Raw genomic sequence first — 23,100 nt, forward strand, 5'->3', positions numbered from 1 at the left:
ATGATATTACTTACTAAACTCAGAATCTGATATAAAATGACTTCAATTATTAACTTATAAATTATTAGATGCAGCACTGTTGTTAAGAATATTAGCAGAATATTCAAAAGAGTTTGCAAAGGATATTTTAGTCTCCACTAAAATCCCTGACATTTTATATATTTGATTAGTCTGGATGATTTTTTAAAAAAAAAATTTATCAAATCATTCCCCTGGTTGAATTAATCTAGATTTTGAGTTATTCTCGATTCTTAATAGGACTATCTAAGGGTGTTTGGAGTGTAGTAGATGATGTATAAAAATAATTTTTTAATTTTTTTAAATCAATATATTATAATGATTTTAAAATACTAAAAATTTTAATTTAAAATTAATAAATTAAATTAAAATTTTAATAAAAAACATGTTACCCCACAAGCCAAACATCTTTATTAATCTTGTCTATGGGGACCAACGTACCATTGACTTGCTTTTTGGTCCTCTTATTTATGAGAAAATATGTCCAAGAGTCTCACTCCATGCCACGACTACTGTCCAGACTTATCCACTCAGAATCTCAAATGCCTGTTCGCGTATGGTCGCAATTTCCTCGATTGGGTTCAAGAGTCGAAGGTCTTCTCTTGCTATTTTATGCAGCTTGTGCATCAAAGGATAGAGAAAAGTCTTCTTGTACGTCTTAATGCTGCGTATGGAGAAAAGAATACGGAATTTGGTCTTATTAAAAAACTCAAAAAAATAAAGGATATATTTTAATTTCATCTAAAATCTTTGGTTTGTTTCAATTAGATCTTACTTCTTTCATCTTTGTTCCAATTTCTCCCTCCCCCCATTTCTGTCGGGTGTGTGGATTTTAATTGCATTATTAAAATCACAATCTCATTAAAGAAGTAATTAAGGAAATAAAATTAAATAATTGAAATTACAAAGATGAAAACGAAAATATATTTGTTTATTAGAACAAACATGATAAAACTTGATAGGGTTAGTTTTTCAAAAAAAAAAACAATTCTCAAATATTACCACCTTCAATTGTCATTTAGTAATCTCGTATTTTCCTTTGTTAATACTATATATAGTTAAATAAAAATCAATTTTCAAATTTATTTAACTCTCTTTTAATTTTCTTCATCAAAACATTCCCCATTCTGATCTGTCTCCACCATCATGTCTCTTTCTTTCTTTGATGTTGTCATCAAGGAGCATTTTGATTTTTCAAAAAATAATCATGCTTTATGTGATGTTAAAGTTGTCTAGGTTTTTAATCATTATATAATATATCTAGTTAGTAAAATCGGGTAAAATCGGGTATTCAAGCTACCATATTCCATTTATATGGGATATTAATTTTTTTTGCCTAGATTTTTTTTTCAAGATTAATTTAATAGAAAAATGGATGAAAAGTGTGTGTGTATAATGCTAGTGAAAGAGTGTCTAAGAGATAGCAATAATGGTGGTAGGTAATTTTATTAATTAAAAATATATTTTTTTCATATCTGTTTTTAGTTCAATTTTATTCTTGTATTGTCAAAAGACTGCTATATAATGTTGGCGGAAAAAAAAAACTTTTTATCATATTTTTTTATTAAAAAATTATCATTCTTTGATGATTTTTTCAATTTTTTCATTCCACCTTTCGGTAATATTGAGATTTTCCATAAATAATGTTGGAGACGAAATTGAAATTTATACAAAGTGAAAAAAAAATACAGGATCTAATTAATTAAAATAAATTAAAATTTTTAGGTAAAATATAGCTAGAAAACATATAAATAAACCCCAGGACAATTAAAATTTACAAAAAAAAAAAAAAACACAATAGAACGCAAAAATTTAACTTTTATTCATTAATTTTTTTATTTGTCAAAAGGCTATTATAATTATTTAAATAACTAAAAAATAGAATACTCTAATAATACTAAATAAGAAAAATTAAAATAAAATGCTAGCTAGAGTACTAATTTGCTAATAACACTTGTCTGGATAAATTAAAGGTAAGAAATTCTAGGAAGCCTTTACAATTAATACAAGATTAGAATAAAGACAAATGTACTTGAAATTATAAAATACACTCTCCGGATTTGAGAAAAACTCGTCCTCTGGTTTATTATAAAAAATTAAAGTCTCCCTTTGCTATAAAATTGAAAAAATAAGTCATCAAACAATTGACATTTAAGTTACAAGAAAAGAAAGTCCTGTAATGGATGACTCTTTAATTGTTGGAAAGCCATTAAGATTCTCCTGCCCGCAGGCATTTGCTACTTTACCCGTTGATGGCTCCTTCCAGTCTTGCTTACTTTAACAAAGTGCTTTTACCACAGCGTAGCCACTGTTTAGCACTTTATTCCAGGATTGGTGCTTCTCACCATCCATGTTTCCTAATGGTCTTCTAGCCACGCGGTTCGTGCATAATCTCAAAATTTCCTAACGTGGTTCATTGCTCCTAAAATCTTTACATCCCCTTCATTCACTATATTCACTATCGCAATCCAAAGGAATGGATCTACTTCTTAACATCGACATCAAGTTCGACAGGCATCTAAGTATCTTGAACTTTGCATGGGTGAATTCATCATTTCATAATAATTTTTTAGCAGGTCCGGAGGTGATGTTTTCCCAGAAGATCAAAAAGCCGAAAGGTTGGTGTGCGTTTTCCACAAGAAGATCCAATAGCCACTAAGGCTTTCCCATTTCTTGCCCAATCCAGTATTGGCCATCTACTTTTCAAAACTTTAATCCATAAAAAGGGATATTGAGATTCTCCTGCTCGCAGGCATTTGCTACTTTACCCGTTGATGGCTCCTTTCAGTCTTACTTACTTTAACGAAGTGCTTTTACCAAAGCGAAGCCACTATTTAGTACTTTATTCCAGGATTGGTGCTTCTCACCAACCATGTTTCCTAATGGTCTATTAGCCACATGGTTCGTGCATAATCTCAAAATTTCCTAACGTGATCTTTACATCCCCTTCATTCACTAATATATTAGCTTCAAAAATAGCTCTATACTTCTAAATTCACCATCGCAATCCAAAGGAATAGATCTACTTCATAACATCGACATGCATCAAGTTCGACAGGCATCTATAGTATCTTGAACTTTGCAGGGTGAATTCATCATTTCATAATGATTTTTTAGCAGGTCCGGAGGTGATGTTTTCGCAAACACACCCTAACATGCTCATATCTCTGCCCTTTTCCACAAGAAGATCAAAAAGCCGAAAGGTTGGTGTGCGTTTTCCACAAGAAGATCCAATAGCCACTAAGGCTTTTTCCCATTTCTTGCCCAATCCAGTATTGGCCGTCTACTTTTCAAAACTTAATCCATGAACTTAAATTTCAAAAGAAGAAACAAAAGGGATATTCGGATTATCAGAGAAAAGGAAGCTATGCCCCCACCTAAGTTTGAATGTAGACTTTTAAAGTAAGAAATAAAAGATAGACATGTCATTTTCATCCATACTATCCCTATCTATTTTACCTTAATATAATAACCAAATATTATTAATTACTTACACATGTTCCTTACATGTGCTTTATTAACTAATGAAATTAAAGAGAGAGAAAAAACCCACTAAAATCACGCGTGCACTTTATTATTTATATAAGACTAGGATAAAAAAGTAATTGTAAAATGGGTGGGGTCATCCAACTTGGTCGTGTGTAATCCTCCAATTTCATTACATTAATGAAGTTCATATGTACATGTGACGCATGAATAATTTGACTTCAATTTGTTAATCATTTTAAACAAAGATTAGATAAAAGGTAACATTGAATTTAAATTATTGACTAAAAAAAGTTTCTTCTCTTGTCATTGATACTCTCTTTTTTTTTAATAATTCATGCAAAAGAATCCAATACATGAAAATTGACTTGTTATCAACACGGTATTTGTCTGCCCTTGCTTCGCATCTTCTACCGATACTCAGCACCGACATGAAAGGGAACCAGCAGCTTTGTCTTCAACTGTGTAATGCATGCTTTGTCTTCACCTGACAAAGTTGAAATTTCATGGCATGCACAATCTCATCGTGCGATCTGCATGGACTCGGGAGAGGTGAATTAATGCACCTTTTTTAGTTTTGCTTTTTATGTTAAAAAGATACTATAAATAGTTTCCTCTCCCAATTTTTTGCATCCATCAATTGAGTGTGGTTTAGAGAACACTAAGGTGGTGATTGCCTACCACCCTCTCCAATCCCCACCCCTGGTGTGGTGTGGTGTGTTTTGAGTGTGCTTTAGTTATTCATAGTGAGTGTTGTGTGAGCTAGTTAGTATAAAACTAGTTTTATTATTTGTAATCCCTCAAGTTTTGAAAATTAGTCATATCAACTCCTTTACTGGAATTTTGGTCATCCAAGTCCCTATACTTTCAGTGATTGGTGACTCATGGTCCCTCCATCCATGTGTATACCTTTTACATTACTATCAAAGAAAATTTTCAATTATCATTGTAAATACCAAATCAAATATTCAGTATCCACATTCAAAATATTGTAAAAAACAATTATATTAAACAAATTTTTTAACAGATAATTGATTTCATTCCATTTTTACTCTTTCATACCAATTTTTGTAACTGAGAAACAATGAACGTGTTTTGCCCCATCCTATATAGCCGCGGACATACCTAAGAGAGCTTCGTGGTCACACACTTCATTCACCAGCTTCATCACCGAGGTAAAATATCAGAAACTGTTAAGCCATTGACAGAACAATCATTTGCTTTTGCCTCGTGGTGGTCTGTATATCTCCCAGCAAAAATGGCCGGCCGTTGAGATTGGGGAAGATCAATTGAGTTGTCACTTTTCAGCATTAAAACAACGGACGACATGGCTGGCCTTTCACTAGCATCTTCTTGGACGCATAATAAACCGATATGCACGCATCGGGAAAATTCATCAGAGCAGCATGAATCAGCCAGCACTGGATCTATCATCTCGAGTTCCTTTCCATTTTTCCATAATTCCCATGCCTGATTCAGGATTCGGAAGTGCATTTAACTAAACATTTTTATCATAGTGTCAAGTAAGTGATTATGTGTATTCTATGCCGAAGAAACTTACATAAGCTAGGAGGCTAGGAGCACGTTTCGATTTGTGGAATCCAGAATTCTTTCTTCCGGTTATGATCTCCAGCAGAATAACTCCGAAACTAAAAACATCAGATTTGGTGGAGTAAAGTCCCTCCATTGCATACTCTGGTGCCATGTATCCACTATTCAACAGAAGGGACAGGAAATTTTTAGTAATCCTGGAAAAAGTAAATATCCAACAAGCCCTATGTGCTGTGCTCCAACAGAGGTGGCCCAAAAAACTCCAGACTCGGAAAATTAGTTAGAAACATGAAACACGGCAAATGATGGATCATGTCATTATGCTTTGTTATATTATTATTGTCTAGGAAATCGGGTAACTAATGAAGTGATTATACTTAATATACAAAGATAATTCAGGTGAAAATTCACTTACTATGTTCCCACTATCCTAACAGTATTGGCTTCGCCTTCATTAGCTTCCATGATCCTTGCCATTCCGAAGTCAGAAATCTTCGGATTCATGTTATTGTCCAACAAGATATTGCTAGCTTTCAGGTCCCGATGGATGATTCTAAGTCTAGAATCCTCATGGAGATAAAGAGTTCCCTTTGCAATCCCATTGATAATATGAATACGACTTCTCCAACTAAGTTGAGCACCTTTCCTCGGATCTACAGTTAAATCAAAATTGATAGGAAATCAAATTATTGCTTGTATTCAGTATTTGAGAAATAAAATTTCAGCATATTGTCTCTGAGATCAATGAATGGAAATTTCTGATTTCAAAACACTAAGAAACTTATTAAAGAGGACTAGTTACCAAAGAGGACCATGTCTAGGCTGTTGTTAGGCATGAATTCATAGACCAGAAGCTTTTCCTCTCCATCAACACAAAAACCGAGAAGCTTAACAAGATTTTTGTGCTGAAGTTTCATGATTAGCAGAACTTCATTTGTAAACTCGTTTTTGCCTTGCTCGGACGAAGCTGAAAGTCTCTTTACTGCTAATTCCTTTCCATCACTCAGTATACCCTTCAAAAATTCACAACAAAGGAATTAGTAAAACCTCCTTCTATCTCTTCTCTAGAGTACTTCGTAAGGTAATTTGAGCTTGAACATAAGATATTGTAATTCATGTACCTTGTATACTGGGCCAAAACCACCTTGCCCAAGAAAGTTTGCTTCAGAAAAGTTCTCGGTAGCTGCATTTATGGATGCCAAATCCATAATTGCGGATTCCCGATCATTAAGGCCATCTCTCTGAAAATCTTGGTTCTGGAAATCATTGCGGTTTGGGTGATCAAACCCACTGAATTTACCATCTTGACTAGTATTTTCTTTCTTACCTGTATGACAAGATTCAAGTAGTCAACAAGGGTTACAAAGAAAACCAAAAAGAACATGTGAGTGAATTTCATAAGAAGCATCCTTGCATTTTCGCTTTCTGAATTTCATCGCAAGATGGCAGAAGAAGGAGCCTAAAATTGCTACCACCAAAAGTGTTGATGCCACAGTACTGATGGTAATTATCCATATTTCGCTTTCGTTGCCTGTCATTAGGGAAAAGAAATTATTTTCAGTGCATGAAGTATAGTTTTTTTTTATTAGCAAATACAACCAAATATAACCACTTATTACGTCTTAATTAATCTATAAGCAAATTAGTACCTTTTCCGGTCACCGGACTTTGAGAAGAGTCGGATGCGCCGTCATAGAAAGCATATAACTCATACCTTAAATAGCAACTGCGGCTGAAAACCCTTGCTCCACGAGAAAAATAGCAACAAGTCGTAACATTTTTTATGGCAACCTCAAGGCATCTGTAACAATCATTTGGAGACAAGTCTGTAGAGCACTGTACTAGAGAGAAAAAGCTGTCACTATCAGTGAAAGGTTCGTCTCTAGTAGCATACATATTCGCTGAAGAATCAAAAGCTGCCTTCTTGATAAGACTACTCAAGGTTTTATTGACTACTAAACTAAGATGTTCTGGATTTGAAATGTTCTTTGCATTATATTGGGGAATGTTTCTTGAAACATCCAAGTGGCCTAAGAATCTTTGATTCGAGTAGCGCAATTGACATAGGTCTCCCCACACAACTGCTTCCTTATCTCCTGGACAAAGCTGCCTGATATCTTGAGATGCTGCAGCTACGCAGGTACGGCAGCTTTCATTTGTTACATAGTTGAGGCACATATATTGAGCATACACTCTGTCTGGATCAATTCCAGTAGAGGTATTGAAAATTTTTGAAACTGAAGCATTTGAAGAAAGAGAAGCCATGAGGGTCTCGAGATTCTTTTGAAATGGACTATTATCTATATAGTCAGATTTGTTCGAGCAAAGTCTGTAAGGAGGATCAGCATAAGCAAGATCAAGAAGGTTGGCAATGGAAAAATACAGCAGAAGAATTTGAAAACTTTTTTTAACAAGGAAATTGTGACCCATATCTTGTGTTTTGAGATTTCGACACTAGCTATCAAGAATCAGCTATAATTTGTAGCTGAAATTGTTTGCTGTCTTGCTTCACCTTACGGCCGGGAGACCATATTTATATATATAAAGCAGTCAAATATGGTTGGTCATCCAAAAGCATAGCAGATGGGAATTTTCTTGGAAGAATTGGGATAAATCAAGGCAAGAAGAAAAATATTGTTATAGAACGAAGTCCCTCGTCAAATAATTATAAGAATATAAGGTAATATTAATGAGTCATTCACCACTGACTTTTAATATTTTGGATTAAATTCATATTTAATTATCAAATTTAATGTCATATCCTTGGAAAAAAATCAACACATTAGCAAAGATCTTAAAGATCATCGAAAAATGGACTTGCTATGGTCAAGAAAACTATATTAGACAATGAATACTGAATTTTTTACAGCGATCTATTCGTGGTGTGTAGTTTCCAGGAAGGTCTTATGTAATTTGTAAGTTTTGTTAAGAACATGGCTGGACGTTAATGATTTGACCTGGACTCAAAGTTTTAACCAATGCTTCATGAATATTCAATGTTCGTCTTTGAACAACAATTCCGAGTTTGAACAGGACTTGTTTTGTGATTCATATTTCGTACTTGGAAAAGTGTAAGAATCTGCATTTACGATCGGCCCACTTTTTCTTCATGAATTTAAATTTCAGCCTCGAGGTACATATTCGGTGATTTGTATGAAGTAATTTTTACAAATATTTTTTTAATTAAAATGTATAATAATAATAACTTTTTATATTTTTTTATTTTTTATATCAACATATTAAAATAATTTAAAAAATATTTAAAATTATATAAGCTTGATTTGTTTTTGGACAAAAAAAATATTTTAAGAAACACAAATTACTTAGAATGTTTCCCTTGTCATCTACGGATCGAAAAACCAAATTTTATGGGTAAAAAATTATACATTCAGTTCCCGTAATATCACAAGTATATATATGAGAGGTGCGTTGTGAAAAGAAAACGCAGCAGAAGTTTAAAAACAAAAAGTGCAAGGCAAACTAGTATTTTTAAAAATACTAAAAAATATAAATTTAATATTTTTTTAAACTAAATGTATTTTGAGAGTATTCAAATATAGTTAATGATACATAAAAATTAAATATTTAAAAGAGTATTTAAATATGTGGTAGCGGTTATTTTATAAAATATTTTTTACTTAAAAATACATTAAAATAATATTTTTTATTCTTTTAAAATTATTTTTAATATTATTATATTAAAATTTAAAAATATAAAAAATAAATTTAAACAAAAATAAATTTAAAAAATCATGAGATAGAGGTTGCACCGCAACCCAAAGAACCTCTGAGTGGTCATAGGCATTGTAATGACTATGCTGTGTGTATTGAAACATATATAAATCAGTTTATTTGATCGTCTATCAGTTTAGGATGCGGGGGATTTTTAGCAATTAAAATATTTATTTTATTAATTATTTGTATTTCTATATGGTTTGGAAAATTATTTTTTAATGGTGTTTTTATATCTTTTATTTAGTTTAGAAAATTAAATACTATACTTAGTAAATTTATTTTTCCTAATTAGTTTAAAAATTCATAGAATAACTATGTAATTATTTATTAGGATTTTTTTCTCTTCAAGATAGATGTTGGACTTATATAAATATTATTATTCTGCTTGTATTTCAAGAGACTATTTGAAGATAAACTATCCAATAATAAAATTTAAAATTAAGATTTTTGTATGGTGATTCTATGTTAGTTGTGCTTGTTGTTACTTTTGTGTTTTTTGTTGGTTAATGTTCACCAAAAAAACAGACGAAAACAATAAAAAAAAAACTTTAAATTAGTTTTATCAATGCAAGCTGATTCGTAGAATTCCATCGTTTTATTTGAAATTTAATATTTTACGTAAGGTAGTTATTACTTATGCAGCTCGTTTGTTGTTGATTCTTGGTGGCTTAAACTCATTTATGTATGCGCGATGCAATCGTTTCTACATAAACAATCCAAATTTAGGAAGTTCAAAGAGTTTTTTATATTCTCCATACGCCAAGAAGACCATGTATTAATGTTCTCAACGAAATTTTCAAATACCAAGTTGTAATTTCTATTATTTTTATATATGGGATATACTCTTTTAGTCTAATGAAAGATTAAATTGTAAAATATCGTTTGAACTACAAATTATGATATCATTGTGGACATAAAATTCAAAAATATGTATAAAAATGTAGAATTCTTCTACATATCCAAATATTTTATATCCCCTTCTACATATCCAAATATTTTATATATGGGATATAGTGTAGAACTAGAAGGCATGCCAGCGCACTGCCGCGGGCTTATGAAATAAATATGTTTGATGATGTTATAATTGCAAACCAGCACTAAATAAGTAATAAAAACTGAAGGTATGATGGAGCTAATATTTCAAGAAGACAAAAAAGTTCTGTTGATGATAAAAAAAATTTAGAGACCAGATAGAATGATTTATATCAATCCACAATATTTTGTGAGGAAAGATACAGTTTTTTCCCATATGATTTAGCTTTTCTGTTAATTAAAAAAAACATTACAAAGTTTAATTTGTTACCAGCTCAATATTAAAAAAAAATCGACAAAGATAATTTTGAAAAGAAAAAAACCATGAGGGGAAACTCTGTAGCAATCTACAGTGTTTTCTGAGGAAAGTTACAATGTTTTTCCTAGTAAAATTGACAAAGATAATTTTAAAAAAATCATAACAAAACAAAACCATGTAAGGAATTACTATAACAATCCACAATATTTTGTGTGAAAAGTTACAATGTGTTTCCCACATGATTTAGCTCTATTGTAATTGTAATTCTCAACCAACTCAATATTAAAAAAATAAAATTGATAAAGATAATTTAAAAAAAAAACATAATAAAAAAACAAAAAAAAACATATGGGGAAACACTGCAGCAATCCACAATGTTTTAAAAAAATTTACAAATCTAATTATTAAAAAATAAAATTGACAAAGATAATTTTTTAAAAAAATCATAACAAAAAAACACAAAAAAAAACCATGTTGGAAACACTATAGCAATCCACTGCGTTTTGCGAGGAAAGCTATAGTGCTTTACTATATGATTTACCCTTGCTTGTAATTACTTGTAATTATAATTCTTAACCAGTTCAATATTAAAAAAAAAATCGACAAAGATAATTTTAAAAAATTCATAAGAAAAAATAATTATGTGGGTTGACTATGTAGCAAACCACAGTGTTTATAATTGTAATTCTAAATCAACTCAATATTAAAAAAATAAAATTGACAAAGATAATTTTAGAAAAAATGATAACAAAAAAACAAAAAACTAATCATGTAGGGAAACCCTGTAGCAATCCACAATATTTTAAAGAAAAAAATTACAAAGTTAAATTCTAATCAACTCAATATTAAAAAAAATAAAATCGACAAAGATAATTTTAGAAAAAATCATAACAAAAAAGACCGGGAAAAAAAGATATGAGGAAACACTGTAGCAATCTACAATGTTGTGTGAGGAAAGCTACAATGTTTTCCCCACATGATTTAGCCCTTTTTATATTGCTTGTAATTGTAATTTTCAACCATCTCAATATAAAAAAAAAATTCGACAAAGACAATTTAAAAAAAAAACATAAAAAAACTAAAACAAATCTTGTGGGGAAAACACTATAGCAATCCATAGTAATTTGTGAGGAAAGTTACAGTGTTTTCCCCACATTATAATTGTAATTCTCAATCAGCTCAATGTTAAAAAATAAAATCAAAAAAGATAATTTTGGAAAAAATTATAAAACATAAAAAAAAACAAAAAAAAAACATGTGGGGAAACATTGTAGTAATCCACAATGTTTTAAGGAAAAAAAATACAAAGCTAAATTCTCAACCATCTCAATATTAAAAAAATAAAATCGACAAATATAATTTAAAAAAAAAAATTTAAAAACAAAAAAAAATCATATGGGAAAACACTGTAGCAATCCACAGTGTTTTATGAGAAAAGCTACAGCTGTAATTCTCAACCAACTCAATATATATTAAAAAAATAAAATCAACAAATAATTTTGAAAAAAAATAATAAAAACTATGTGGGGAAACACTGTAACAATTTATAATGTTTTAAAGAAAAAACATTACAAAGCTAAATTCTTAAATATTTTAATATTAAAAAAAACAATAAAGATAATTTTGAAAAAAAAACAAAAAAAAACACTATAACAATCCACAATAACATATAAAAAAAACTAAAGTACTTTTATCACGTATTTTAGCTATATTATAATAAACAAAGGAAAAAAAACTGCATCACATATGCCTATGATGAGGGCACTCATTAAACTACTCAACTAATTATGTATTTAGTATTGTAGTATAGAGTATTTTTTAGATGTGCTTTTCAATTGAAAATATATTGAAATAATATTATTTTATTATTTTTATTATTGTTTTAATATCAGCATGTCAAAGTCATTAAAAATATCTAAAAATTTAATTTGATGCATTTTTCAAATGAAAAATAATTTTAAAAGTATTTTGAAAAATAAAAATTACAACGATGCTAAATAAACTCTACTAGCATACTGGAACCATTCAAAAATTGAAATAATAGCATAACCAATAATATTTTTAACTATTATTAATGAAAGTAATAGCACTTTTTTTTTAAGAATAGATTTAATTATTAAAATACAACCTCTTAATTATTCCTTGACAATGCCAATTTATGAATCCTTTAGTTGAACTTGTGAGTCGAGAGAGCCAACTCTCTCTTTGGCAATTCAACAACAAAAAAATTTAAAACCTTTGAACTAAAAAAATCCTTGATTTTACCTCTTAAACAATATGATTTTTTTAATGTTTCCTTTCCATTAGGATTTTGTTGAGAAACTGAAGGAAAAAATCTATAAAAACCCTCTGATCAATTCCTATCGTTTTCTCAACCTACTTAGAAAAACATTAACAAAGCCTAATTAATCCCCTTGAAAAAAAAACTATTCACTATAAGTGTAAACAATGTTTACTGTGAGCGAAAATAATGATTAATAAAATAATGCAATGATGATTTTATCTTGTCTCCGAATCATTAGTCATGACCAAATTCATTGAGTATAAATAAGTTTTTTTTATTTTTAATATATAGTAAAATTACTAAAATATAATTGTAAGTAAAAAATCTAAAACTGATGTTAAGAGATTTTTTTATATTTTCACATTGATTTTTATGTTATTATTAGGTTGGTTGAAGGGAAATTTAATATTTATACAAATATAAAATATAATTAAAATCATTTATCACCTCCTCCTAAAGTAGTGTTAATTGAAACAATAATTTTTTCCTTTCTTTTCTAATTTTTAATTTAGTATTTTTTAATTTAATCCTTTAATATTAGATTTATTAAAGGATTGAACTTTATAATTTTTTTTTGGTTTACTTTCTCTAAGGTTATCATAATCTTATGATCCAGATCATGAGTTTTGTAGGTTAACTTGGTTGATTCAGGGTTTTTTTATTTTTTTTAATTAATTTTTTTATATCATCCTTTAATATTTGGATTGATTGATAATTTTATTTTAATATATTTTTTTATGAGATTATAATAGTCTAAGTTTACATTTTAATCTGAATTAATTTAGATTGATCTAATATGTTTCTGTTTTAATATTTATAAAAAAAATATTATTAAATTATGTTTTTTATTAAACTATGTTTTTTCCCGCGTAAGATCAGAGGGGTATTTTTACAATTTAGCTTTGGTTAGTGATAGAGACCAACGTGACCAGAACCAAAACTATATCAGTACCACCTTAAAATTAGTGGACAGTGTCTCGTCATGCTATTTATTTCTGGCTTATAATTTGTCAGAACCCCTTATAATTCCAACTAGCTATTCTGACACGTTGTTATTATACACAATTTGAGGTCTTCTATTGACCATTTTGAGATCTTAACAAAATGGCTAAGAAAACTAGCTATTCTGAACCACACCAATTGCCGCACAGACATTGACAAGAACAGTGGCAATCTTATTAACAATCAGCGCGGTGTGATACCAGAAACAGTCATTTGATTTACAGAAGGATCTGTCGGTGAAGACTTGTAGATTGGAACCATTTTACCTAGAGAGAAAGCAGGTTGTTTCGGCTGAGGAAGTGCTATTGGGTCACTTCCCAAAGCTAGAACCACAAATGACATTGTTGGCCTGTCTGCTGGATCTTCCTGCACACATAACAGCCCAACATGTATGCACCTCACAATCCCTTCTGTTTGACTTCTGTCCATCAACGAAGGATCCACTAATTCCATTTCTCTCCCTTCATTCCACAATCTCCACGCCTGTCAAATTGCATGAAAAAAACTATCATAACAGTACCTAGTTATAATTTTCAGGCTTCAAATTCTTTTTGATAGGTTGAAAATTATTTGAATGGAAATTTTGATGGCTGCGATGTATTGTACAAACATATGCTAAGAGTGTCTGGCCATGTTCTGAGAGATAAAAGCCACTACTTCTTTTTCCACTTGTGATCTCCAGTAGTATAACACCAAAGCTGAAGACATCTGATTTCACTGAGAATAGCCCTCCCATTGCGTACTCCGGGGCCATATATCCGCTGTTTCGTGCGTAAGACGTACTTTGGATAAGTTATAAGAATTTAGGACTAAAATCATCACCAAACTAGAAAAAGAAATTAGAGGTAAAAAAAAAGAAATTAAAAGAGGGCTTACAATGTTCCTACTACTCTTCTAGTGTTAGCTTTGTTCTGGTTTTCGCAGAAAATTCTAGCCATGCCAAAATCTGATATCTTGGCAACCATTTCATGGTCTAGTAGCACATTGCTAGGTTTCAAATCCCGGTGAATGATTCTAAGCCGGGAATCCTCGTGTAGGTAAAGAAGTCCTCTAGCAATCCCACCAACTATGTTGTAACATGTCTCCCAATCAAGAAGTGCGCGTCTTTCGGCATCTGAAATTTGAATAAGAAAAAACTTCAGCCTCTTGCATCGTTTAATTGTTGAAAATGTAATATTTAAGAATTCAAAGGCAAATTAAATGAAAGGAACAGACCAAAGATAAAGATATCAAGGCTTTTGTTATGCATGAATTCATATATGAGCAGCTTTTCTTCTCCTTCCATGCCACATCCCAATAGCCTCACAAGGTTTCGGTGCTGTAATTTTGCAATTACTTTGACTTCATTCTTGAACTCCTCTAAGCCTTGCCATGACTTCCTTGACAGCCTTTTAACAGCTATTTCTTTCCCATCTGGTAACACACCCTGAAACAAATTTGCAATGAGGCAAGTATTATCAACTGAAGCAATATTAAGCCATGGCAAACTGAACAAAAAACTCGGTTTTCCTAGAGGGATGGATTGGAAAGACATACTCCTGAATCTCAGTGGATTATGACAGCAAAGCCCCTTGACCACTTACCTTATAAACAGTGCCAAACCCACCTTGTCCAAGCTTATTTGAATCGGAGAAGTTGTCTGTAGCTTCTCTGATAGTAGTCAAGTCCATGAAAGGCAGGTCCTCAGAACTTACCAACTGACCTTCATCTGTCATTGTGACCCCTCTTGGACAGGCCAATTCCTGTAATAATGCTAGGTGACTTCTTTCCACGCCTGACAAAGAATCGGAGTTTTACTCTTTTGTAGTTCTGATCATATCAATTTAGCCTAACAATCTGCTGATCGCTTTGTTAATTTACCTCTTTGTTGTCCTCTTTTTTTCAGCAGACAGACAATGCAAGACCCAATGACAATTACAATCACCACTACAGGAGCACAAGCAGCAAATGCCACTATCCCAATCTTCCAATTACTTCCTGCCATGCAAAGCAGAGACTTGCATAAGATTCAATTTATGAAGAAAAATATTTAATCTCCAAAAATAATAAACTAAGATTCTGGACAATTTTGCGCTACATGTTATCCGCCACGGGCAAGAATTAAGAATAACCATATCAGTCATTAATGCAAGACATGATTACTTCTTTTCGCTCACAGATTTTCAGCAAAAAAATTTCTGTTCACTAACCTTTAGGATTCGGATATGTTAACGAGTAACTCGACGCATTGTAATATTTGTACAGCTCAAATCTCACGCCGCAATTCCTGCTAACAATAATTCCACCTTGCCGTGACGAACAGCATCCTTTGAGTTCAGCCAAAGCAGTTGTCAAACATGTTTGACAATCATCTGCTACGATATCTCGTGTGCACTGTGCATGACCATATACGGTTTCGCTTCTAAATTTGATTGACCCAGTTGCAAACATGTGCTTGGAAGGATTGACAGCGGCCTCAGTTGACAGGTTAGTCATTAAGTAGATTAGAACATCAGAGAAATGTTTTGGATCTGATAGAAATTTCTCCTGAGAATCCCAGTCTGGATACTTCCCTGTATAAACATACAAGGAAGTCATATTCTGAAACGAGTAGTGAACTTGGCAAAGTTCATACCATATGATTGCATCTTTATAATTTCTACAATCATTAAAGATTTCTTGGCTTGCCTTCTCCACACAAGCCTGACAAGAACTTGAGTTGACAATATCACCTCTGCACAGTGCTTGGCCATAGACCTTGGCAGGGAAATCTCCAACAGAGGTGTGGTTAAAACCTGTTAATGACGTGATGGAAGGCAAGTTCTCAAGAAGAAGCTTGAGGTTGCTCTCAAATGGACTGTTGAGAGTGTAGTTGCTTGTGTTATCGGAGCATGATGTAACAAGATGGTCTGCAACAGTAATGGCTGGGAGAGCTGAAAACGGTATGATCAGCAAAAACATGACTAAATTTACATCTATGGTTGTCATCAGGATCATTTTGGAGCAAATTTAACGAAACAATGAAAAGGGGCTTGGAAATTCACTTGAAACCATGTGGAGTAATGGAACTACTAAAGCTAAAGCTGTACAGGTGATATCATGGGGAGAGAATAACTGTAATCATCCCTGAGAATACGTTTTACTTTGTAAATTAAAAATGAACGGCCTGAGCATTGACTTAATTGGTTGACCAGGAATAAATTGGCATTCAAATGAAAATTTTCTATATGAATCCTGCTGAGCAGAGCTTATCCTTTTATTTGCTAAGTTCAAATACATGGGGTATGGCTTGTATTGCTATATTATAAGTTCAAATTAATACATGGACACTTTTCCGAGTATAGTTGAGTAGGAATGAGCAAAAAAACCGAAAAACCGATTAAACCGAGAAACCGGAAAAAAAACTAAAAAAACCGAACAAAAAAAACCGATTAAACCGATTAAAATTTTGAAAAAACCGGCCGATTCGGTTCGGTTTTGGTTTTATAAGCAAAAAACCGAACCGAAACAAAAAAACCGGAAAAAAAACCGAGTCAAACCAAAACAACCAAGCCAAAACCGAGAAAACCGAGTCAAAACTGGAAAAACCAGGCCAAACCGGTTTGAACCGGTTTTTGCTCTAAAAAACCGAACCAAACCAAACCGAAACAAAAAATGATCACTCCTATAATTGAGTGTGTATTTCTTTTTGTTTTTGTTATGTTAAAATTAGAATCTTGCCTATTAATTTTTAGTTGAGATAGTTTTTTTTTATATTGTATAAAAAATTTGTTGATCAATTAATTATGAATTTAAATTTTATTATTTAAATTTTATTTGATAAAATTAGACGTAAAATAATAATTTAATTAGTTCGATCATGTAAATTTTAAATTTAAAAAACTCCAACCATTATGAAAACTTTTTTATCATTATCAATTAAATGGATAATTAATAAAATACATAATCCTTGTGTGTAACACGAAATGGGCAATAGATTATTATTAAGTTGTCTTGCTTGACCATTCTATTGTGAAGAGATTATTCTTGAATTTGGAGGTTAGTGGTGCAGACTTTCTTAAGATACCGATAGTCTACCTGGTTGCACTGTGTTTTTTTATAAAATTTATTTTTTTTAATATTTTTATATTAATTTATATATATATTGATGTAAAATATAAATTAAAAAAATATTATTTTAATTTATTTTAAAGTAAAGAATATTTTAAAATCACTATTAAAATAACAAATATACCTTATGGGAGATGATTGACTAAAGGGATGACTGACTAATCTTAGAATCTACTTGATCAATAAAACTATTGGATGCAGTCAGTAATAATGATCCGTAGACTATCAAGATTAAGGGATTTTCTTCGCAAAATTATTGTTCATTAGTTTGAAAATTTGAAGGTTAAAAATTATTGTTCAAACGTTTACTACAAGGACAAATGTTTTTTATTTGATTAACAATTCTTTCTTTAACATTGACCCAATCCTTGATTTTAATTTCTCAATACGCGGTGTAGGTTTTATAATATGGTATATAGTGTTTTTTAAAAGTATTTTTTACTTACAAATTAATTAAAATATTTCTTTTAGATTTTTTTATTGTTATATCAGCACATTAAAATCAATATATATATATAAATAAAAGTAATAATTTAATATTTTTTTCAAGCAAAAATATTTTAAAAAACAAGTTTAATAAAAAAACATATTTTTTAATATAATTATTTAATCTCACAATATTTTATTCAAATGTCTTCTTTTTAAATACCAAAATAAAGTGACTAGAACAGTACATGACCTTAGCATTAGAAGAATACTAACCTCGCCCATATTTCATGGCTAAACTTTCCAGCAAGGGCTTAAGAGCCTTGAAAATGAAGTAATATAGTCATGCCATTTAATCATATCAGATTTTAGCTGAGAATCACTTGGACAATGACTTCTAGCTTTAAAAATAAATAAATAAATTATATTTATCAATTATATTTAATGAAATGAAAATTATTTTTGTTTAATAAAAAAATTCAAATACAAAATAAATATTATCAAAAGATTCACTTGTCAGACATAAATAAAAAAATCATAAAATCATAATTTAAAATATTTTATTTATAAATTTTATCTACATCTCATTCCCCTTGAATCAAGTCTGGTTTCAGCCAGTTGTTTCTTCACTTGTCACATTGTCATTATGTTTATGATGGGAGCCAGTGCAAGAAGATGTTGACTTTACATATATATATATATATATATATATATATATATATATATATGGAAATCACTGTGATCAAGACATCAACCGTGACCTACTTGTAGGCTGTAGCAAATTTCAATGAATCTGTCACTGTTGATATATATATATATATATATATGGAAATCACTGGATCAAGACATCAACCGTGACCTACTTGTACGCTGTAGCAAATTTCAATGAATCTGTCACTGTCCTCGTAGTTTCCAAGCCCACGAGTACTTGAAAAAACTAAGGTCGGGTTATTTGATGAATGAATCAAACTAGTTTTTTTTTTTTTTTTTTTCACTGGTTAGTTGTTAGGTTTAGAAAAAAAAACAAGAAGATACCGAGCTTGATAGAGAATTAATACAAACACCAGGGCAAAGATGATAAGCTAAGTATGACTTCTCTTGCACCACTATAAATAATTATATTTATTTGTATTGTCATTTTGAGTTTCTAAAACAATATATAAAAACATAAATAATTTAATTTAAAATATAATAATAATAATAATATAACTCAGATTAATAAGGTATGTACTTTCATTCAGAATAACAGGTGAATAAACAAATTAAGATTTTGTTGAATAAATATTAAAAAATAATTTGTGAATTTGATCAAGACAAAAAAAACTAATAAAGATAAAATTATAAAGTAGGAAGTAAATTCAATAAAAAAGAAACAATGTCGTTTCTAAATCAATTATTCATCTCCTTCTTTCTCATCTAAGGGAGGATCAGTTCAAGAAAAACCCACCAAAATCGCACCAAATTAATTAATTAAAATTCATTATCAATAAAATAATTAAAACTATCATTTAATGTTGCCTTTGTTTTAGAATAAGACAATAGCATTTGTTTTAATAATATTAGCGAGGATTCCATTAATTATTTTATATGAACCTGATTTTCTTTTTAAATTGTAATCATGAATATTCAATAAAAATGAAATTTATATTTTATTAATTTTTCATTATAAATATTTTATAAAATTTTCTCAAATTAATTACTTTTTTTTTCTTTTGATTATATATAAAATAGTTTAACATGATTTTCAATGTTTTTTATTTGATACTTTATTTTCAGGTCATGATTGTCACACCCAATATTACAATGACTTTTAAAATTTTCAAACAAAAAAATAAATATTTGGCATCTTATTCTTAGAGGGAAAAAGATCTAGTTTAAGGATTTGTAAACTAGTAAAAACTCTAATTGATCAGTAGATATTCTATGATACATGATTGGTTATGTGAAAGGGTATGATATTATCACATATTAAACATTCTATCTAAAATAAGCTGTATTGTTGGTTTTGTCTTGAATTGCTAAGGATTTGTTGTATTATACTTTTAATAATTTGCCTATAATATTTTTATCTCTAGCGTTAGTAAATATTTGACTACAAAAATTTTTAAACTTTATTGATGGTAAATATTATAAAAAAATAAGGTATTCCTGTCTGTTCTTAAAGTGTTTTTTTACTCGAAAATACATCAAAATAATAATTTTGTTATTTTTAAAAAATTATTTTTGATATAAGTACATCAAAATAATATAAAAATATCCAAAAAAATTAATTTTTTTTTAAAATTAAAAATACTTTTAAAATATAAAAATAAACAGTAAGAAAATCTAATCCTGATAAGAAATCATAGTAAATTGTCATTGAACTAATTTTATTACACATTGACACTCAGAACAATGTTGATCGTTTGAAGTGAATTTGTTTGGGGAGAGAGAACCGGGGGTTGGAGGGGCAAACCCTAGATGGCCCATTCCTCGAAAAGAGAGTAATAAATGCAAAGAGGTGAGAAAATTGATTTAAAAATTTAGACTGTTGGGATATGGATTCATCTTCGTATACATGTTAGTTACCTTCTTTGTTTTTGTTCATGAAATATTTTATATAACTCAAATATATTACATAATAAACCTAACATGCTTTCACTATTTGTCCTTGTAGAAATGTCTCCATTCCTTTCATTGAACAATAAAGTTTTTTTATTTTTTAAATTTTATCAATGAACTTTAATTATGATTTTTTCTAATTTCAACCTTATATGTGATGTTCGTGATTTTTTATTTATTGATATTTTCATCTCTTTCAATGTTCTTGACAATTGACAATTCAAGATGTTTACTAAAATTTTAGAATTGAAATAGAAATTAATTTGATGAAATATGATTTAAATTTTTAATATAAAAATAATTCAAAGATTTACCCAAAAAAAAATAACGGGGTTATTTTCAAATTCTCGTATAAAAGTTTATGTTCGTCGACTTACTCAATTAAAAGAAAAAAAAAAGTGAGAAGGTTAAGAGAGAAGGCTGGGCCTAAGAGGCCCACGCTTGTCCAAGCTTCTTTATATTGGGCTAGACACGTGAGAATAAACTTTGAGGCTCATGCACCCCTTTTTTTATCCATTTATTTTCTTAAATTTTAATCAAAATTTATTATCAATAAAATAATTAAAAATATCATTTAATGTTGCTTTGTTTTAAAATAAGACAATAGCATTTGTTTTAATAATATTAGCGAGGATTCCATTAATTATTATATATGAATCTAAGGTGATTTTCTTATTAAATTGTGATCATTAATATTCAATAAAAAATAAAATTTTTATTTTTTATTTTTTATTATAAATATTTTATAATTATTTTTCAAATTAACTGTTCTTTTCTACTTTCAATTATTTATAAAATATTAAGACATAATTTTCAATGTTTTTTACTTGATACTTCAGATCATGATAATTTTTTATATTTAAAAAGCAATGTTTCTACTAAAAAAACAATGCAGGCCTTCCCTTGAGCTGTGCAGGCCTTTCCCATTTCTTACAATCTCAGGTTTGGTAATCTAACTTGCCATTTCAGTAAAGATTTTCTGATTTTTCGTATCCATGAAAATTAAAAACGAAGGATAATACTCTATGATAATTAGCTATTGACAAATGAAGAGGAAATATATATCACAAAGTTTTCCTTGTTTAAATGTTCAAGATATATAGACACAGCAATCGAAATCATGCATATTTACCGAAAAGAGGGTAGTGAGGGATTGTCCACTTCTAGAATTGCTTGAGCAATATATATATGCTACAAGTAAATAGAACATGCAAATTACCGAACCCTACAGAATACAGTGCAGGTCAGGCTTCAGTGAATATCAGAGATTGTTACGGCTCAGTGATCAGCTTCCTCACCGGAAGACGAAATGCCAGAAATTGTTAAACCATATATTGAGGGACCAATTGCTAGCATTAGCCTTATATTGGTGTGTGAATCTCCCCACAGAAAATGCGGCCGGCCGTTCAGGTTGGTGAAGAGTTGGACTTTCACTTTTCAGCATCAAAACAACAGATGACATGGTAGGTCTTTATTAAGGATCTTCTTGAACGCATCATAATTCATAAAACGATATGCATGTATCTTGAAAGTTCATCTGGACTGCATGAATCGGCCAACAGTGGATCTACCACCTCTAGTTCATTCCCTTCATGGCGTAATTGCCATGCCTGATTCACCATTTAGAGGGGTAACTAAATGTTAACCTTTTTATCAGTGTCAGAAATAGTGAGTTGGGTGTATTTTACATTTACGCCGAGTAAAATCACATAAGCCAGGAGGCTAGGAGCTCGTTTTGATTTGTGGGATCCAGATTTCTTTCTTCTAGTTATGATCTCAAGAGAAGAACTCCAAAACTAAAAAAAAGAAAAAATAAGATTTGGTGGAGTAAAGTCCCTCCGCTGCGTATTCCGGTGCTGTGTATCCACTATCACTTCAGGAATAATAAGTAACTCGTGAAAACAAAAGGCATAAATATCAAGCAGACCCCATGTGTTCCCAGATGTTCTGGACACTTTGGAGATAGAATTTAAGAGTTGAAACATGAAACACAGCTAACAAAAATAATGAATTCTGTTTATAACTTCCTGACATTATTGTATAGGGAAATTATGGTACGTGCACAAATTAATAATTTATTAGGTATATATATACACACGTGTGATAATTATCTTATATTGAAAAAAGAAAAAGAAAAAACGAAATGGATCCAATAATCTATTCTTTTAGGTTGAAAATATATCCATCCTTGTGTATGAGTTCTCATACTCACAAACCTAATATGAACGAGAAGGTCCATGTATCTCTCCGAATACAAAAAAACTTTCTATCAAATTGGTATTAGAATCAATACAGGCGAGGACTGTGGTGAGGCTCCCATTCTTTGTTTGCTTTCTCATGGTTGAGTAAATGATTGTTAAATATTAATATATACTAATATTTTTTTTGTAAATTAATCACTATTCATCATCTCACAAATCACTATGGATCTATGGATTGAGAATTTAAAGGGATCTATGGATTGAGAATTTAAAGTAGTTTATTTTTTTTTAATTTTTAATATGATCCTCGAACTTAATTTTATTTTGTATGATTTAACCATTTTGAACCTAAATTAATACCCAATTATGTCTTTTAGGAGGAAGAGAAGTTAAATTAATACCCAATTATGTTTTAA

At 30.2% G+C, this 23,100-nt stretch overlaps 2 protein-coding genes across 2 annotated transcripts; both read right to left on the reverse strand.

Annotated features, from left to right (window-relative positions):
- Positions 1-4,491: 4,491 nt before the first annotated feature.
- Positions 4,492-7,585, reverse strand: LOC133699311 (cysteine-rich receptor-like protein kinase 10). The gene is made up of 7 exons (XM_062122522.1): positions 6,705-7,585; positions 6,470-6,586; positions 6,177-6,382; positions 5,858-6,068; positions 5,471-5,708; positions 5,066-5,216; positions 4,492-4,974 (listed from the first exon to the last, which is right to left on the reverse strand). The coding sequence occupies exons 1-7, from the start codon at positions 7,483-7,485 to the stop codon at positions 4,672-4,674; spliced, it is 2,007 nt and encodes a 668-aa protein (XP_061978506.1). The 5' UTR covers positions 7,486-7,585; the 3' UTR covers positions 4,492-4,671.
- A 5,725-nt stretch (positions 7,586-13,310) lies between these two features.
- Positions 13,311-16,493, reverse strand: LOC133699177 (cysteine-rich receptor-like protein kinase 10). The gene is made up of 7 exons (XM_062122335.1): positions 15,557-16,493; positions 15,228-15,344; positions 14,951-15,141; positions 14,583-14,793; positions 14,244-14,481; positions 13,978-14,128; positions 13,311-13,850 (listed from the first exon to the last, which is right to left on the reverse strand). Exons 1-7 carry the CDS (start codon positions 16,341-16,343, stop codon positions 13,551-13,553), a joined length of 1,995 nt encoding a protein of 664 aa, XP_061978319.1. The 5' UTR covers positions 16,344-16,493; the 3' UTR covers positions 13,311-13,550.
- Between the last annotated feature and the right edge of the window lie 6,607 nt (positions 16,494-23,100).

Source organism: Populus nigra, chromosome 7, assembly GCF_951802175.1.
Source record: "Populus nigra chromosome 7, ddPopNigr1.1, whole genome shotgun sequence".
Taxonomy (NCBI): domain Eukaryota; kingdom Viridiplantae; phylum Streptophyta; class Magnoliopsida; order Malpighiales; family Salicaceae; genus Populus; species Populus nigra.

Excerpts from the sequence above, each read along its gene's own strand:
- LOC133699311 (XM_062122522.1), bottom strand. The coding sequence starts at position 7,485 with ATGGGTCACAATTTCCTTGTTAAAAAAAGTTTTCAAATTCTTCTGCTG. Across the intron at positions 6,069-6,176 it reads GTTTTGGCCCAGTATACAAG|GGTATACTGAGTGATGGAAA; the intron begins GTACATGAATTA and ends GAATTTTTGAAG. Across the intron at positions 5,217-5,470 it reads GTTAGGATAGTGGGAACATA|TGGATACATGGCACCAGAGT; the intron begins GTAAGTGAATTT and ends TCTGTTGAATAG.
- LOC133699177 (XM_062122335.1), bottom strand. The coding sequence starts at position 16,343 with ATGATCCTGATGACAACCATAGATGTAAATTTAGTCATGTTTTTGCTG. Across the intron at positions 14,482-14,582 it reads CCTTGATATCTTTATCTTTG|ATGCCGAAAGACGCGCACTT; the intron begins GTCTGTTCCTTT and ends TTCAAATTTCAG. Across the intron at positions 13,851-13,977 it reads GCCAGACACTCTTAGCATAT|GCGTGGAGATTGTGGAATGA; the intron begins GTTTGTACAATA and ends GCAATTTGACAG.